This window comes from Vanellus vanellus (genome assembly GCF_965231255.1).
Source record: "Vanellus vanellus genome assembly, chromosome: 1".
NCBI classification, from domain to species: domain Eukaryota; kingdom Metazoa; phylum Chordata; class Aves; order Charadriiformes; family Charadriidae; genus Vanellus; species Vanellus vanellus.
This window is the reverse complement of record NC_138905.1, coordinates 78,646,567-78,665,407: the sequence shown is the minus strand read 5'-3', so window position 1 is coordinate 78,665,407 and position 18,841 is coordinate 78,646,567. Positions and strand designations below refer to the sequence as shown.

Below are 18,841 nucleotides of genomic sequence, written 5' to 3'. Positions count from 1 at the left end.
TGGTTGGTGGTGCTCAGCTCCTGACAGGGAACACTCAAGTCCTCCTGCAGCATTCAGTCGTGGAAGAAAACAGCCCCGCTTTCCCCAGTAGTCTTGGAAGTGACCTCTTTTAAAACTCTTCATGCTTTATTTCTGGAATGTATCTGAATACCGCTCTGCCTACAAGCACTTTGGGCATTTGTTTTGTCACACATCTAAGTCAGATTTTTTTAACCAATAAAAGCTTTCTTAGATACTCTTTTCCAGAAGCACCACTACATTGAGATCACATTTAAAACGCAACAAGCAAGGCATACAAGTACGCTTTTCATAACCTGAAGATCCCTAAGTGTCCATCCCTTCATTCCTCTGACAAAGTGTATATTGCTGCACTCAAGTTCATTTACTTTTTTGACTCATGACAGCGTCACCCACGCTGTCTGTACAGACAAGGTTGGTGTTCATGCCATGCCCACCCCACACCCAGGTTCCACTATCTGGAAAGCCAGGAACAGAGGTTATGTCACGCTCGTACTGAAGGTAACTCAGCACTGAAGACTGCGAGGTATTACTATTTTAACATTTATCTACATGAAAGATACCATTCCTTTTAAAGCAATACAGAAACATCCCAGAAAATGTTTAGACTGAATTCCTATTTCAGACATTCTTGGTCTAATTTCAATGTTCTAACAAAATAATATTTAACACTTGCTTCTTCTATTGCCTCTAAACCATCAAAGTTTAGTTTCGATATCTGTAGGAGTACAATAAAGGGTACAATTGGGGGTATTTTCGATATTCTTTACAATTCTGTTGCTCCCCTTTCCCCCCTAATCAAGTAAGTAGTTGTAATGAATAAACAAATACAAAAAGAAGTAAAATGGGGGAAGTTAAATCTGTAAATAAAAGTAAATAAAGTAAATAAAATCATACAAGCATTTCTATGAAAACTGGGTAGAACAGCTTCAGACTACTTCTTAAGCTGTTCTAATTTGTAGCTTTGCAAACACACGTTTTCCATGAAAACCCATCACTGATAGTAACATGCCTTCCTCCATTCAACACAGGAAGAGGCGACTGTCCTCACCTGACAGATTCCACACTACGGAAAAAAAATTCCTGTATCTGCTTTGTTTAATTCCTACCTAGTTGCGCTCAAAAGAGGTCATGATGGGACAGCATCTATTTAAACCCATTCCATTTTAGGTGCAGAAGGACAAAAAGGAGGGAAGAAGCGAGATTAGTGCTTAATGACTTTTCACGTATGAACATGGACTGGGAGACATCTTCTGCATTATCAGTTCCAAGCCTGTGTTACCACCAAGATCTGTACCACATAATCCTTCCATTGATTTGTTGAGCTGTATCTTAAAAAACAGTTAGGTTTTTCTATTTCTTGCTCCTCCTGCTCACTGCTTTGACAACTAGCAGCCTGCTTTCTCAATTCCAGTCTAAAAGTCATAGCAAGTTTGTCCCAATTTCTTTGTGAGACAATGACATCACTCAGCTGAAGCAGCGCTTCTCCTTCAGTACTATTTACCATCCCACGTGACTCTCTAGACAATAAACATATACCCTCCCAATCTGTATTTTACTGCTTGTAAACAATTTAGGTTTTCTGTCTCTTCCCCAAATTAGCTATTCTCTACACTGCCCCAATCTGAATGCATCTTTCCTAAACATGGGTGACAAGAGTTAGATAATAAACAGCAGATGAACATCCCATACAGGACTTAAAAAGGTTTCCTAATAATATCAACATAATTTGTCTTTACTGAGAGCCAAGATAAGTATTAATTTCGTTTGACAGCTATTGCTGGATTATCTCTGATTGCCACCCCACTCTTACTTCACAGAAGATAACTTCTCTCTTTTTTTATTTAAACAACCAAATAAACTTTTGGTATTAATTTTAACATCTTTAAAGATCTAACTCAGCTTGAATTTTGGCAATTATCACTTGTAGTGATAGTAGTCCTGTAGTTCTGACTTCCAAAATATAGCTTTCTCTGCTGTCTGGTTCTTTCCCCCTCTCCTTCTTTGCCTGACTGCTTATTTTTATTATCTTTCTCAAAGGTGTTTTTTCATCCCTGGTGTTCCTTCCCACTTTAAAAAAAAAAAATCTGACTCCTGGGTTAAATAAGGTGCTTGAGCACCACTAAAGGAAGAATATGCACAACACCACAATTACATGTACTCAGGTATGTCTGCATATTGTTTTTAAACAGACAATGATTTATTTCCTGAAGTTATTTTTAAGTGTCTTATTTGATATTCTCAGAGTACTTACAAAGGCATTATAATGTGACATGCATTAATATGAATGATGTACTAAAATTAAATTAAAACATTAATAAAAGATTGTTCTCTAAATCATGACTTGTTTGTGAAAAAAACGGCTGTGTTGCAATGCACTGCAGAATATTTTATTTGTTAGAGACAATCATTTTTATGAGTAAAATAAATCTAAGAAAGGTTTCCCATTAAATTACTAAATGACTCACTAATTGTTACTGTTGGTCACATTCAATTGCTCAAATTAAAAGGCAGAAAAAAAATAACCAGCTTCAGAAAAGACTGCAAATAGATACACTCAGAACACTAACAAATATAATTGCCCAGTTTCAATAATGGGAAAACTGAGGCTGAGAAACTTTCCCAAAACTACCAGCAGAGCAGAGCACCTCATTCTCCCACCCCACAGTGCCACATAGGCAACAAGAGCAAACCAGAAAAGGTGACCAAGAACTCAACTTTACTAAAAACTAAATAAAGCAGAGCTGGCTTCCCATTAATGATGAGAGTTAATGAAAGGAAAGAGGCTGCCCTCTCTTCATAGGCGTCAGGAATGTTTTGAACAACATCAAATTTTAACATGACACACAAAGTGCTGATCAAAACAGAAGGAGGCTTCCCTTGCCCTCCACCAGAAGAGCTGTGACTGAGCACCCTGGGAAATTCCCATCGCATTTGCTTCCCAGTCTGACACAGTTTGAATCCCATGACCTTGAGGATACAATTTTTACCTAAACACATGGAAGTGCGGTTTGAAGGGTAAAATGGGGAGCGGCAGTTATCTGCACATTCAAAGGAGAGTGTAATTTCAAGTATGCAGATTTTAAAACAGAACAGAGTATATTTTTATCCCACAAAACATATATTTCCCTACTACTTGGACTTAAATAAGATAGAACTGAAAGATGTCTCATTTTCTACCGGGGACAAAGCAAAACAGAAGCACAACATCAGCTTTGCTCCTTCATGTTTCGCTTTCAGGTAAAAAAACGTAGTTCTGTATTAACCTACTTTATTTCAGAGGCCAATGTCACCAAACACTTTCAGGTGAAAGCTGATAACCTGTTCTACCCTCCCTGGAAAACGTGCTCCTCCCCTTACCTTTCTGCACTGGTTTTGAGCTTTGGCTATTTAGGAGGCATTCCCAAAGACTGACTGCCTTAACTGCTAGGGCACTCATACTCCCCTCGCCACCTACCTATGCCTTTTTTTAAAGTCACTGGCTCAGATAGAAAAGGTCTGATAGACTTCTCTTGCCCGTGGGTAAGAGGCTCCTGCCTTTGGATCAGGCACTTGCTATCTGCACGCGTTCCCGGGCAGCCTCGGGATTATCAGCTCTGTTGGCTGCGGAGCCACTCCTGGGAGCACAGCACGGCGATGCCAGCCCCCTCCTCTGCGCTCGGTGAGTAGAGAGGGGTGGGTAGAGCACACTGTCCAGAACGAGATTTATGCACATTAAAATACAAGCTATCCGCTAGATAGCTATTTGTCTGGATTTCACTGAAACAGACACGAATCATACATCGCTTTTGGTACCAAACTTTGCAGTAGAAAAAAAAAAAACAAACAGTTGTAGTAAGACACAGGGAAGAGCAAGTGGAAAAGGGGATTGTTCTACTTTTTAATTAAGAATTTGGATGGCACAGCACTTCCTAACTGCTTCTTGCAAATGAAATTTTTTTTCTAATGATACAGCTCATTCCAATTTGCAAATGAGATATTTTGAATGCTGTAATTTTAGCATGACTTTTTAAGAGCTTTTGTTCTGATGATACTAAACATTACTACTTTATAAGTGAAAAGTGAAATATCATTTCACTTCACTGAAGCTTGTCATTATCACATTACAGCAAAGCAAGATCCTAAACGCTTCTTCTAAACAGAATTTTTGTCATCGGTTTCAAGTGGAGTTGAAGCAGGGTCAAAATCCAGGGGACTTGCCACAACAGTGAAAACACTTGCTCACATATTCATTTCTTTCATACAATTTAAGCTAGAGAAATTGAGCCTAAACCTCAATTATGCTATGTTAAATAGCCAGACAAACCTGGCCATTCCAAGCCTCCTTCTACTCTCTGTGACTCAGGGAAATACACGGTTGCAAAAGAGCCATCATGAAATTTGTGTGTTTTGCGGAGGCTGAGTAACAGACAGTAAATACACCCGCAACTAGTCCTCTATGGGTCTCTGCCCATCCATAAAGGCAAACTTCTTAGTTAAGCCAAGATAACACAGCTGAGTCTCAACATTAGCAGGAGAAGCTTATACCTTTAGCTGTGAAAAACTGAGTCCTCTTTCTCCTGGCACTGATCACCTCAGAAGATCACGCAAAAATACATTACAACAGATATTAGCCAGCTTAAAGATGAAGTATTAAAAAATTCATTATAATGTTTATCCTTTGGGACAGAGACAAGACCCACCAAGGAAACCAGGAGAATGACACCAAATCGTACTGATTTCACATTCCTCCGGATTCCACTTGTGTCCACCTGTTTATTTAGAAACCAACTTTCTGTGAAAGGATTGCACCTGTACTGCACCTGATTAATTCTGGAAAGTGCTAGAATTGCAATTAAAATCAAACATACTTAGATGTTTTTCTAAATAGTAACATAGTAAGTGAATGTTCAGGAGATTTCCTACATCAGGAACCTTGTTCATTCCCCTCTTTCTGAAGGGGATTCCTCCATAAGCAATTTTTCTTTTCTATTTTGCCTAGGAAAAATACTTTGCCATAGCACTTTTTTTTTTTTTCCAGATCAGGTGAAAGCAAAGGGACAGTTTGCTTTTTGATGTAAATAATTATTTACATTTCATCTATGCCCCTCAAAGTATGTAAAATAACTTGAAATAAGAGTCAGCTCCTGAAGCTAACCTCTCTAATGTCTGTACAGTTCTATCTGGCCAACTCTCTGGACTAGAACAATGCTTTAGTCTTAAAAAGAGGCACTGAAAATCAAAACTGCTTTCAGTGATGCAAAATTAAGTATTTTGATAATTCACAGAAAGCATAAAAGAAAATTTAAGGAAAGCAAAGAAACAGCATAATAGTCAAATAGAAAGGGAATATAATTTACATTTATTTGGTACAGGTGAAATAGTGCTTGGCTTTTCTTTTTAATAAGGTATATTTGGGTGTATAATGACTTGTGGTATACTGTCAGGGTACCCAAACTTAAAATTGAGTTCATATTTGAATTTGGCACTTTGAGCCATCATTTATTTTAGCAAGCCTGTTGATCTACTAAATGATGTCTAAAGCAGACCCATTATATTTTCTCAGATTCAACAAGAAAGCACGTCCGTATATTTAGATATAATTAACTCAGTTCTGTCTTTAAAAAAGACATTATAACTTACAATCTGATGCTCAAAGGAAGGAATGCGGTAAATAAGGATTTATTTCCTTTCACATTCTGAGAATAAAATAGTTGGAGAAAGAAGCGAGAGGAAAACCAGTGCAGAACTTGGAAAATCCAAGTTCAATTCTTGCCTAAAGGATTTGAACCCCTGTTTCTATCACTCTGGCAAGTTCCCTCTTCACTAGAGCAGGAAATACTTTTCACTGATATCTACCCTTATTTTGGAGAGAAAACCACGACAACACCCAAATGGTTAGGACGAGTTTTGTAAAGTGCAAAACCCACATTAAAATCTGCTCTTGTGCTACAAATAGATTACGAACCAGAGCCCTCAGCTTCCTTCTCAAGAAGTGCCCAAGTCTTAGGTCTCTCCAGTTGATTTGTTGTTATCCCCAAAAGGGTACTCGTGATATAATGTCAGAGATACTGATTTCAGGAATATCCTTTGGAAGTAAAAAAATTAACGAAGTAAATATTTTAAGAAATAATAATAATCTTTAAACACAGTTCTTTCCTGTGGTACTGCAATTTACAGATCTGCTCCTACAGGTATTGCAAGAAGTAGCAAAGCTGTCACTGACATGGACTGAAAATTATTAGGACTTATGTCTTAGGCTTATTAGGTAATTCATTACACTTCCCCCTTACATGTTACAAAAACTAAATTACAACTTTACCTTTCACAGTCTGATCTACATAAATTACTATTCTAATCAGTTTCTAATGCACCAGTTCAAAATCAGAAACGGGAATGAAATCAACTGGATCTTGAAGAAATATACAGTCAGTCTCTAGAAAGACCCAGGATGGACACCTGAAGTCTTTAAATATAACTAGGAAAGCAATAAAAAGCTAAGAAGGGAAATATAGATTTAAAACAATGATGGACTTCATTTGCATTAAAAAGTTTTGTCTAACACTTAAAGGGATGTCACTGGCAGTTAATGAAAACATAAGCATCACAGACACAGTCCTACTAAGTAAGCACATAATCTGGTACTGCCAGAAGTTGTCAGCAATCATATTATAGAAACAAACTAGAGAAAATAAGGAAGCTTGATGCATCATATATGCTTATATGTCCTTTCCTTTTTGCCACAAAGAAAACTAATCTTGAGTTTCTTTTTTGGCAACAGACTGAAATTTCTCCTTCAAAACAGAAATGAAAAGAACCAGCATTGCAGCACTGTTCCATTTATATAATGCTTAGAGTAGTCAGCTGCACATTGGTATTAGTGACAGAAATCAGTCTGTGATTAATAAACAATTCTTAAAGCTTACATCTTTTAAAATGCCCCCTTTTCTTATTTAATTAATTGTATTTTCACACTGCATGAATACAACTCAAAAAATCTCCTTTGCATATAGTCAAATCCATTGTTATGGAAAGCAGGTATGAGTCATTTTGATTTGTGAGAAGCAAGAAGGAGTTTTGAAGTTTTTTAAAATTAACTGTTGGAAAGTAGATCCCTGTAAGAGATGAGTAAATTACTGCAAATATTTTCACCTAAATTCTTTCTTTTTCTTTCATCTTTTCAAACAATACATCTCATTGTCTTTCAATCACAGAATTTAAACTGAAGGAACAGCTTTCCAAATTGCTTTAAAAAGCTATTCCATACACTGAAATTATACTTTGTCATATTCAAAGAGATATTAAGCACTATAAGCTAGGTACAGATCATTTTAAAATTATTTATTCAAAAGGGACTGGCCTTTTCCAAGATGGGAAGAAGATCTGAAGAGCTCATCCTTTCCCCACTTGAATCTAAATCCAGAAAACGTTCAAACCTGACTCCACGCCAGTTAACACTGGGGACAGGGAGGTCTCATTTTGTGGAGGTAAAGCATGCCTTCAGATCATATTTCACCTTCCCCGTGTTCTGCATTCATATGCACACCTCTGCGTTCTCTTCTTACATCCCACCATCAGAGCTGTTTTCGAGGGTGCAGACTGCCTTCTGAAGCACAGCTCCTGCCTTGTGCTTTGCATTTGAATTGTGCAGTAGACGTGCAAAACCCCGTCATATATTTCTGACTGAAATGGCAGCTAAATTTACTCTTTTCTGAGCTTAAACAATGGCTAGAGGACTTTTTTCCCCTACAAAAGACTGCAGTATTAAGGACAAAACCAACAGAGATAATCCAACATTTCTGCCAAGATTCATCTTGTGAATACCTCCATTTGCTCCAGTGAATTTAAACCAGGAGTATACCTAATGTTTCAACTTTACTTCAAGCAAACACCGATATGGAACAAGTTCTCTTTTAAAGCGTTATCACACAGCACTGCCTAATACAGAAGATGGAAGAGGTTCTTAGGTGGGCAGCTATAGTGACTCTGGTGCATCCAGTGTGTCTGTTAACACATCTGTTTCACGCTTTGTCAGTTTGATTTTAATGGTTTCATTAATAACTTCTGTATCTTGGTATTTCCCCCATCCCAAAACCAGTGCTTGAGTGAGAAACATCCTAGTGGGTTAGCAGGTAGCAGCTTTTGAATTGCAAGAATGTTAATCTCTTACTCCCTTCTTTATGGATTTGAGTCTTAAGTTGAGGGGTTAGTTTCGAAGAATGTAAAAGGTAATTATTATTCTGTGTATTACTAGGGTCAAGAAGAGAAATTACTATGGGTAAAATTCACCTCCCACTATAAGTCAGAAGTCAAATTACCACAGATTTCACTGCCCTAGTCAATCATACCTCACTAGAGGACAGGTTTTGCTAAAGTTGATACTCACCTGGATGACATCCTGTTTATGGCTCAAATTCAGGAAGCTACCTATGTATAACCTGAGTTCATAGTTTTCCTGAAAAATCAACCTAGGTTCACTAAAGTATGAGCACACAAAAAGTGTACACAATACAACACAATCCTAGACTTCATCAGGATGAGCAGTGTTAAATTCTGCTATTTGTTTCTTATTGTATACGTTTCTTTAGTTCAGGATTGTGATTATTAATGCTATTTTAACAAACACGTTGATGCCAAAAATAAGCCAAAAGGAACATGCAATGCATACTTTAAAGAGGTGCTTTTATATCTTAAATATGCCTACGTCTTACACGATACCAGAATGTTTTAAAAATAAATAACTGTAAACATTAAATGATCCAATATTCAAATATGCTATGTACCCATAGCTTCTCTCCATGTCACAACAGAAAGTCAGGTGATAAACATTCATGTCAACAGTTTCCTTTCTGACTTTTGTTAGTTTTTACAGAGCCATCCATATCTCTTCAGTTGCACACCCTTTCCAGGGCAGATTAGAAAAATGATTACGTGTGGCTACACAACACTTCAGGTTATTCAGAAAACAAAACAGCTTATCACAAATAAAGTACAGATCTATTACAGACACAGTTAGGCCTTAGAATATAATATATTGCTATAGTTATATTTTAAAGCAAGATTAAGCTCAAATATATGGCTCATAATTCATCTGCAGAAAAGCACTGAGTTCGCATATTACTATTCAGCTGCTTTTCAGGGTGAAGGCTGAAAGCATCAACGTGATTCCTACGCATCACCTTGAGGAGTACAGTAAGAAAAATGTGGTAAGGGGTGTAAGTAAGGTAAAGCCGTAGTATTTTCCAAACATACCTGCTAACTGGATGATGCCATGTCTCGCAACATCATAGTAGGGGTGATTGATATTTAGCTCAGGATCCTCAAGTGGTGGAGGCATAAATGTTTCTTCCTGTTCTGACTGCGCATCTTCCGCTTCATCTTTCTGCAATTCTAAAGGAGCAAGCAAGAATACTCAAGAGCTGATTAACAGAGAAAAACTTTTGCCTCCGATACATTATTGAACGCTTGAAATTTGGCTCAGTTTGACAAAAACACAGGCTTTTATCACCATTTGTTGCAGTTTCAAATTAGTTTCTTGTTGCTTACTCTTTCTCATGTGGGGGAAAAGCAACCCTTTACTACCTCAGAGCTACCTTCACATCCTCCTTAAGATTAACATCTACTGTGATGCTCACAAAAATCTCAGCAAAAATTTCTGGCATGCTGTGACTTTGCTTTTCACAACTGCTGGTGTTGTCTCATCATTTCCTACACTCCCACAATCTGCTTGTTGTATGCATCTACAGCTTCTTCCCTTTTATTTCAAAGTTGCCCAAATGGAGAAGTCAAAATTAGAGTACACTAACACATGCATTGACAGCTACTCCACATTAACACCCCGTATGAATGCTGAGAGCAGACTCAATACTTTGCATAAAGGTCGCAAAGAGCAAATAAATCTCCATCACACCTCCCTTAAAATCCACCATTTCGTTGAAATCCTTTAACCTTCTGAAATTGCAACAGGCAAGGCAGCCGAACGTCCATCCAGCTTACACTCCAGCTAGAGGTCAAGCAAAGGTCTAAAAGTCTACTCAAAAGCCCAATAAAATCAACGGGCATCCTTCCCCCAACTTCAGTAGATTCTGGACTAAATCCTAAAGTTCAAATGCGCTGAAATGAGCAACACAAGGTCAACAGATCTTGTTCCAGGGTTTGGTTTTTTGTTTGTTTTTGTTTTGGGTTTTTTTCTCCAAGTTTTTTTCCAAACTGTTGTAAGGTTCAAAAAGAGCTGATCCTAAGTACATATCCAAACGAACAGATTCTGGGATAATTACTGTCACTAGTGTTTCCACACTATTCAAATGAATGTTTTCTAGAAACTGACTAGAATACCATTCTATTGACACATTAACACCCAAGTGTCTTGGTGGGTTAAGAGAAGAAAAGGTACACGTAAAGAGAAAAATTAACGTTCTGATAATGTGCACCACACCCTGTACATCATCCATCTCTTATCAGGCAAGTTTTAATAAGGTAGAATTAGCATTTTTGTCTATAACATTATTATGCCACTTTTAAAAGTACTTCAACAATATTTTGCCTTCTGATCATGTGTATTTCATATGCCTTGACCACCACGCAAGACACACTAGAGCAGAAAGAATATATTAAGTATTGATTTCAGCGAGATTTACGTGCTAGTAGCTAATAAGTGTTAGAGAAAAACTCTCAGTAAATATTTCTGAATGCTTTCCACTCACAGTTTCCCACTATCTTTCTATCCTATGAACAACTACATGAAAGCTTTATTGTCTCATTCTTATTTTTAACATGATTTGTACCAAAAATGCATTTCACAAGGATGAAAAATGCCACCGAGGCTGGGCTTCTCAAAGACAAAGAGGAGTCAGGAACATGTGTACCATTTTTACATTTCTTTATGTGTGAATTCACATTAAAGCCTCTTCAGAAAATAAATCAGCAGTCCTACAGGAAAAAAAAAATGTATCTGCTTTGAGAAATACACCATTAGAGTCCTCTTTATACCAACAAAGATGTTAAAATTCTTATTATCATCTCCAAAAATGTGTATTTTTCTACCCTATAAAAGTGCAACATATATAAAAAGCTACACTAACCTTAACTGGAAAGGTATTCTTTCACTTTAAAGAATGTTTTTATTCCAAGAGCCAGAAAGAATAACACAAGCATAATGCTGTATATAAATTTCACAATTTTTTCCCTTTTTTATATATCTAAGTCATGTTAAAACTCAGAAGAGGGAAAATGCTATTTTGTTTAGTTGGGTTTTTTTTTTTTTCTGGTCTGAGCACTGTAGCCACCTAAAGTAACAAAAAGTTGCAAAGGGAAGAAGGAAAAAGAAACAGAAAATGCTGGGCTGTGGGGATGCAAAGCAGGAGCTGTGATCCATTTGCCAGAATCCACTGGAACTTAACAGGCTTTATTAAATGTGAAATTTATATTTAAGTTAAACACAACAGAAACAACCAATACATTAACTACAGTCTTTGGTACAGAGAGGCAGAGGCCAGTTCCTTCTGTAAAAAATTATTTTGTACTACACATAAAAATAGACACCTTTCCAAAAAGCAAGGGTAAGGATTTGTAAACAAAGTATAGATATCAAGCTATCTTGCTTTGAGATGTAGCAAAGAACTAGAGAAGCGAAGTAAATACACACGCCTATTTGTACTCCAGTTATTCACAGGGACTAAAGAAGTCCCAACATCTACTGAAAAGCTAGTAAGATAATTCTTTGTGTATTCTTTTTTTTTTTCCTTTTTTTTTTTTTTTTTAATTTTTTTTAAACGTATGAACAACAGGACTGGAGTTCAAGAGATCTTTCATAATAAACACAAATAAAAAGGAAGTTTCACTGTTTCAAACTGAGGGAGGCCCCAGCTCCATTTTTCTCCTGCAAATGATAGAGGAGTTTATTGCCCTGCTCCATGAGCCATAGCAGAGGATCATCTGTTACTACTCGCAGTGTTATCACTGTTCAACCCAGGCTGGGAGACAACATGAGGGGCCTGATCCAGAGCTTACCAAGGCTGAGGGGAAAATTGCTTTCAGTGCATTTTGAATCAGGCCCTGATTAAAAAAAAAAAAATGGGGGGGAAAGCTCTGGCAGAGTCTTGCTCCGGGGGTTCAGCTTTGCATCCTCAAAAACCCAAGGAAAAAAAAAATTAACGTTGATCTTTCAAAATGATGAGGCCCCTAATGCCGTGGTCATATTGCTCAGCTCAACTAACATCTTTGGAGATAACATGCAATACAGCAATCTCTACGCTCATTCAATACTTGTCTCTTTGGAGTAATGACTCCCATTTGTGCCACAATATGTGATGATGGTGATATTCCAATAGCCCAGAATTGCACTAGGAACATCTACCAATAATTCATAAAAGCTGCATGTATTAAACTAACCTTCAACCCTAATGGCTTTAATAGGGTACACATCAGTACAGTGGCTGTAACTCATATTGGATTGCTCCAAAAAGTATTACAAAATGTTGGTGAAGCCTCTAACTTACTGAAGATGCTCTATTAAATCAAGTGTAACTCTACACAGATGCCATTTGAAGTATAATAAAAAATATTTACCTATTTCAGCTAATTTTTCATAGTCAATCTCAGACATGTTTCCCCTTAGGAACAAGTCTACGCAGATCTTGCTAACTGATTCTTGCAGGATGAAATGGTCCTTGGGTCAACCCTACAAAAGTAAACAATAGTAGCTGTCATCACAATGTGGCATATTTTACACACGTTACAAACATAAGAAGAAAACAACCACCTCTCCCTCCCCCCGCCCAAATCCTACTGCCCAATTATTGTTGAGGAATCAGCTCATCTGCATTTGAACACCATTTTCTTACAACACCGAGTACTACAGAAGTGTTTTAAAACAGCAGTCTGAAACAGAAAAGTTATATACAATAACAAGACTTTCAACAAACTGATCCGGTTTTATTGGGGGACAGCGGTTCTTTTTAAAAATACTCACATATTACACACTGTTAATGATAAACATCAGAAGTGCAGATTTCTGGAAACAATCTACAACTTAATTTTTTCTTTATTTTATTTCTCTGGTGAAGGAGATAGATACTCCATACCCTCCCAACAAAGTCGCTAAGTTTTAAGTCTTATTACAGGAAACGTTTTATACTGCACATTTTACATGAAAGAGCTTCATGAAAATTTCAAGTGAGCATTAACATATAAAAAACTGAAAAAAACAGCACTTCCTATGTGTAATCATTACTTTTTGTCAAATACTCTGAGGATTGCTTTGTACACAGAATACTAACACAGCCAAAGCAAGCATCAGGAGTGAAGAATAAGATTTAGAAGATCTGTTTCCCCAAGCAGCTGCTCCAAGCAGCAGCAGGAGTACTTCCCTTAAATTAAAAGTCCAGACTCGGGTGTGGAGGTGGGAAAGAAATCAAGCTTTTCATACTCTCCTTTTAATTTAATATAAAACCCCTGTTTCATACCGGTTTGGTTTCACCTAAGCATGTTAAATAAAAAGAAAACAGGGACATTTATGGCTTGGTTGTTGAGAAAAGGCATATAACGAGTATGTTCTTCTCTGCCAAGAGGTTAGATTCTGTATTGCTACTTCAAAGCACTGAATCTGGGAAATTATTTTGAACCAAAACCAAACAAGACCAGGCAGTCTGCCTGCTTGCTGCTGCTCACCCTGCACGTCCCAAAGCTAAAGTCAGTTAAGTAGGTTTATTCCAGACCCACAAGTCAGAAAGCTAGATACCATCCTTTTTTTTTTTTTCTTCAACCATAGAAGGGACATATAAAAGTAGTTTTCTAGAAATAAAATGCACATCAACAAAGCAAGTAAGCATATGCTTACAATTAAGCTTAATTATAAGCATATGTTTACCTATTTTGCTAGTCATTAGAGTGACCACAGGTACTATGTGTGTGAACCGGAGCCAGGCTCTAACCGGCTAATGCGAAGTCTGTCCTTTGGCTTTCAGCTTACACAGGCAAAACAAATTTGCATCCTACTATCTAACTACAGTAAAACAAGTACCTGCTAACCATCATAATATTAAAAAGAGCTTCTGATGACTAATGAAGGTTTTCTGTAAATTTTCAAAACATTTCACAGATGTTTCACTGATACTAATGCTATAGTCATCACCAACGGCAACCGTGCATTTCCATAACTTGCTGCATCGCAGATAAAATATAAACATGGTTCTACCACTTCCAAGATTTTCAAACGCTTACCAACTATTTTATAACAATCTGATATTTTATACCAATCTTATTTGTTTCTTGTTGAACATAATTGTCTCCATTGACTGGAAACTCTCAAATTAAAAGCTCATACAGGGAAAAGTCCCATTAAGCTCAAAAGAGAAAATTATGCAATTTCTCACTCAGCAACAATTTTCTTAAAAAAAAAGAAAGCAATTCTGGGCCAGATATATTTCAGTTCATGTTAATTTTACCACATGGTATTCAAAATTATAATTCCGTTGTTGTTTTTAAATTATGATGCAAAAAAATACTTAGATATTCCAACCAGTAATTAATTTGTTTATTATTATTCTAAGTGTTATTTAGACATTTCTAAAATTAGCAACTAGTGTGATAATGCAAGTTTTTTTAGCAACTAATTTGTGGCAGGTATTGTAGATGATTTAGTAGTTGACATAGTTTGCTCATAAGTATTTGATATATTATCTGATCCCGTGTACCTGCAATGGTCAGGAGTACATGGTACATAAGTATCTACTTCGAATAAACAAAATTTAAAAATGTTTTTGAAGCAAAGTGTAGTTGCAAAAAAGGGAAAGCTGACTTTTTCTATCTTATCTGAACAATTTCCTCCCACCTTTTTTTCCTAAACAACGTGTTTACATCTTGTAGGAATGTAATGATAACTAAGAAGTTTTCAAGGAGCTCTGAATTCAACCTACAGCTCACATTTGTATTCACACCTCTTAACCTTCAGCTCCACCAAGTATTTCAGGCAGGTCTTTCCACTCTTTGTTGAAGCCAGAACTTGACCACAATAAGCTCTTTGTGACTTATTTTTCTGTTACATTTTTCAATTTTGTTTTCATAGACTACAACCTGCATTCAGCCAAACTTTCAGAACAAAGAAAGCCAATGTTCGATATATCTGATCTTCATAGACTTCATCCCAACCAAATATTTCCCAAAGCTCTTATACAGAAATGGGGCTCTACCTTCCTTCTAAAGTACCTATTTACACCAGGCCTTTTCATCCTATTGAATTTTAACTGTAAATCATAAATAAAATCGTAAGTCATAAAACCTAGACTATATCTTTGACACTAGAATGTTTTTCAGATTATGTGAATAATGAAAGTCTCAATGAATTGATGGAACAGGGAAAAAAAGCCATCTCCTTAAGCCCCCGCTTGAAAAACAAAATATAATCCTTCTGCTGCATAGCATGGAATGAAAAACAACTTCTCCTTCATACTAATTGCTAACGCTATAGTTAGAAGTAGTGGCTCAATCTAAAGAGGACAGATTTAAACCTCTCCCAGAACCTGCTGAAAAACATCTGGCTTTTGAACAGCAAAGTTACTGTACAAGTGAGAGCAACTATGATAGCATTAAAACATTTGCAAACGTTTAACAAAGTTACTAGGAAGCTAGAAATAATTTAGATGGAATCAAAGAATAAGGGAAATGGGGAAGAAACCATCTGCCTGGTTTTCAGCTTACTGTTCCCTTGGGGCAGCAATTAGAAAGTTTCCAGTTACAAGACAAATTTACCGTAGCACCCTCAGAAATTGATTTCCCGTTGACCGCAGCATTCTCTGTTCCTAGGAGATAACATAATCTCCTTAATAGCGTTCCATGCCACGTATCACTGTTTCTAGTAAACCGTCAGATTTAGTGCCTTCCCCCACCTCAAGCCACAAAAAAAAAAAAAAAAAAAAAAAATCAGTAAAAAAAGCACCAAAAAGACCAAACTACAAGCCTTTTATTAATAATAGAAATTTGGAAGTACTTTACAAAATACCACATCCTATATCACTCCACGGGCAAGGTTATTACTTACTGACGTCCCTAAAAGAGCATTACTTTATCGAAAATAAAGGCAGCCAGGCACGCAGAACTGCTTGATAATGAACTTGCATCTACAGATAGTCCAAACAAAGGCGAGGGATTCCTCCCAACATTTGTCAAGGCGCAGGCATCTTTGATGCCTATTCTTTTTGTTCACTCAGCTGTCAGATATGTTTTTCTTCAAATTTAAATAGTGTGGTTTCTCTTCTTCTCCTTCCCCCCCCCCGGCCCCGCAATGTTCTTGCCTTCCACTGGTAGTCTTTGTTACATTTAAAAGGTGTGACACAATTCACTGTGTAACATCAGTCTGCAATTTTGATAGGATGAGAATTCTACATACCCCCACTATTTGCTAAGGGGTATCGTCTACAAAACCAGGTAAAGTCGTTTCTGAAGATTATTTTATTATTTATAATACTGCAGGAACTTTGCTATGGAATTTATAAACACAGCAACACACGAGCTGAGTGCATAATGTACTCTTAAAAAGTGTATTTAAAGCATCTTGCTTTTCTTCCCACAGGTTGTGTGTGCTAAATTGTATTTTTCCTCGGTGTATTTCCCACAAAACGGCTACCAAAAGCAAAGCCGGTGTTCTTCATTAGCAGTTTGTTTCAGGTATTTGACATAATTTATTTTCATATTCTTTATCGACCTACCATTCTTTGCTGGCAATATGTTGGTGAAAATCAGCTAGACCATGCACAGTAAGTAGACACCCAGAGGACCAGCTGCCAGGGAGAGCACACAGACCTGCGGTTCTTTGGGCCTCCTTCATTTTAAGGACTGATTTGCGTCTAGTTCAGATAATGTCAAAAGCCTGCCTTGCCACTGAGAGGGTCTGTCACGACCAATTTTGGGGACAGAATAAATAAAAATCAAGAGGATGACTGTATTTCCACATATAAAACGCATGGATTAACTCTTAAAAAAGGAAACTGTGGTTCAGCCGCAGAGCAGCTGTACACCCAAGCGAGTAAGAGGAGCAGTACAGCCGACGGCAGCGTTCCCTCGCTGCTCACCGCCTCGTCGCACATCGGCCTTTCCCTCCAGCAAGCCCCCCGGCCCCCATCCCCCGGCTGCCGCTGCCTCTGCAGCGCCGATGCCCAGCCAACTCCTCGTGTTCTCCCAGCTTCCGCTCCCAGTTTTGTGCAAAAGACTGTGGGAATGGGCAGCATGAGGGAACGGAGTACATACCGACTCATTTTAAAACATCAGTACTTTTTAACATTGGAGTTGAGATCTGCGTCACGGGTGGAAATATGGGAATTCCTTTCTTCTTTGCAGTTTCTACAAATTATCAGACCACAGAAACTCTGACTTTTCACTTGGCAGCAAGTAGGGGGTTTGTTTTCTTTTTTTAAAAATAAAAATATATTCTATAGCTACAATACTAAGACTTCCCAGCTACCTACCCTCTTTCTTCTCTTCCCCCTCTACTCTTTCTTGCTTCTCTTCTTTCTTTGTGTCAGACAGTTGTTTATACTGTATATGGAATCAAACAAGTAGCAAAGGTTTACGGAGAGGACCCAGATTCCCCCAAACTACCAGAGGCATTTGGTATAGTATTTCCCCAGGGGGAACCCAAACAAAACCCCAGCACATTTCCTGCAAGACCTGGTGTCTCATTTGCCTTCCCAGCATCACGATAGTGATAGGATGACGGGTAACGGTTTTAAACTGAAAGAGGGTAGATTTAGATCAGGTATTAGGAAGAAGTTCTCTATCGTGAGGGTGGTGAGGCACTGGAACAGGTTGCCCAGGGAAGTTGTGTACTCCCCATCCCTGGAAGCGCTCAAGGCCAGGTGGGATGGGGCTTTGAGCAACCTGGTCTAATGGGAGGTGTCCCTGCCCATGGCAGTGGGGTTGGAGCAAGATGATCTTTAAGGTCCCTTCCAACCCAAACCATTCTATGAGAGTGGGCAACGTGCTACTACTGCTGCATGCTGAGAGGCAGGTAGGGAGATGCGGTACAGCCCTGCTTGCTGCTGTACCTTCACCCAACACCAAGGGATGAAGGAAGAGGGAGCCTATAACCTACAGCCACGCTTCTCTGTTATATACGACTGCAGATTGCATCTTTCAGAGAATATATAGGTCTCTAAAGTCAGGCCTGTGATAGAGATACGTAGATGTGTGATGTAAACATCGAACTGTACCATACTGACCAGAACATAAAGGGGATGCATGTAAGCAAAAAAAAAACCCAAACCATCACACAACAAAAAAAACAAACCACCAAACAAAAATACAAGAAATGGATGGACGAAACCTTTCTCAAAATAAAGGGAGTCTCTCAATTGCTGCAATGACTTTTCCTTCCACACTGAGAGGCAGTACAGATTCACCCTACAGCCTGGACTCCCATACTCTGCAAGGATGCCAGCTGCATAATGAGATTCTGCACACAGCATGAAAAGCTGCAAGGCTGCACCTCCACTTTCGCACAGAACCGAAATACCCTTTCCAAGATGAAAGTACTGTGAAGCCTGGAAAAGTAAATATTATAGTGTTAATTCCACACATCAATATTGATAAGAAGTGTTATTGAACCCTGAAATTCAGGAAAACTTAAACAGCTTTAATTTTACTAAGTTTTCCCTTTGGGAATGTCCTGGTTTGAGGTAAAACAGAACCAATTTTGTTCAGTAACTTCGCTTCTTAGCTGGGCCTCTCTAACTACTGAAATTAACTGCGTATTGTGCAGACAGTGTTCACTCTCTCAGACTGATAAGACCAATTGTTTATAGCTGATGCCCAGGATGGTATGCAGAGAGGCTCTTGCTTATACTTGTTGCTA

At 37.9% G+C, this 18,841-nt stretch overlaps 1 protein-coding gene across 1 annotated transcript in view; it reads right to left on the bottom strand.

Annotated features, from left to right (window-relative positions):
• Positions 1-12,601, bottom strand: part of LOC309677566 (rho GTPase-activating protein 8-like) — a gene marked incomplete at both ends in the record, with an annotated part of 55,908 nt that extends 43,307 nt beyond the window's left edge. The window contains 2 exons of the mRNA XM_082490390.1: positions 9,250-9,387; positions 12,565-12,601. Coding sequence (XP_082346516.1) covers positions 9,250-9,387; positions 12,565-12,601 — 175 coding nt within the window. The remainder of the gene's footprint in view (positions 1-9,249; positions 9,388-12,564) is intronic.
• Positions 12,602-18,841: the final 6,240 nt, after the last annotated feature.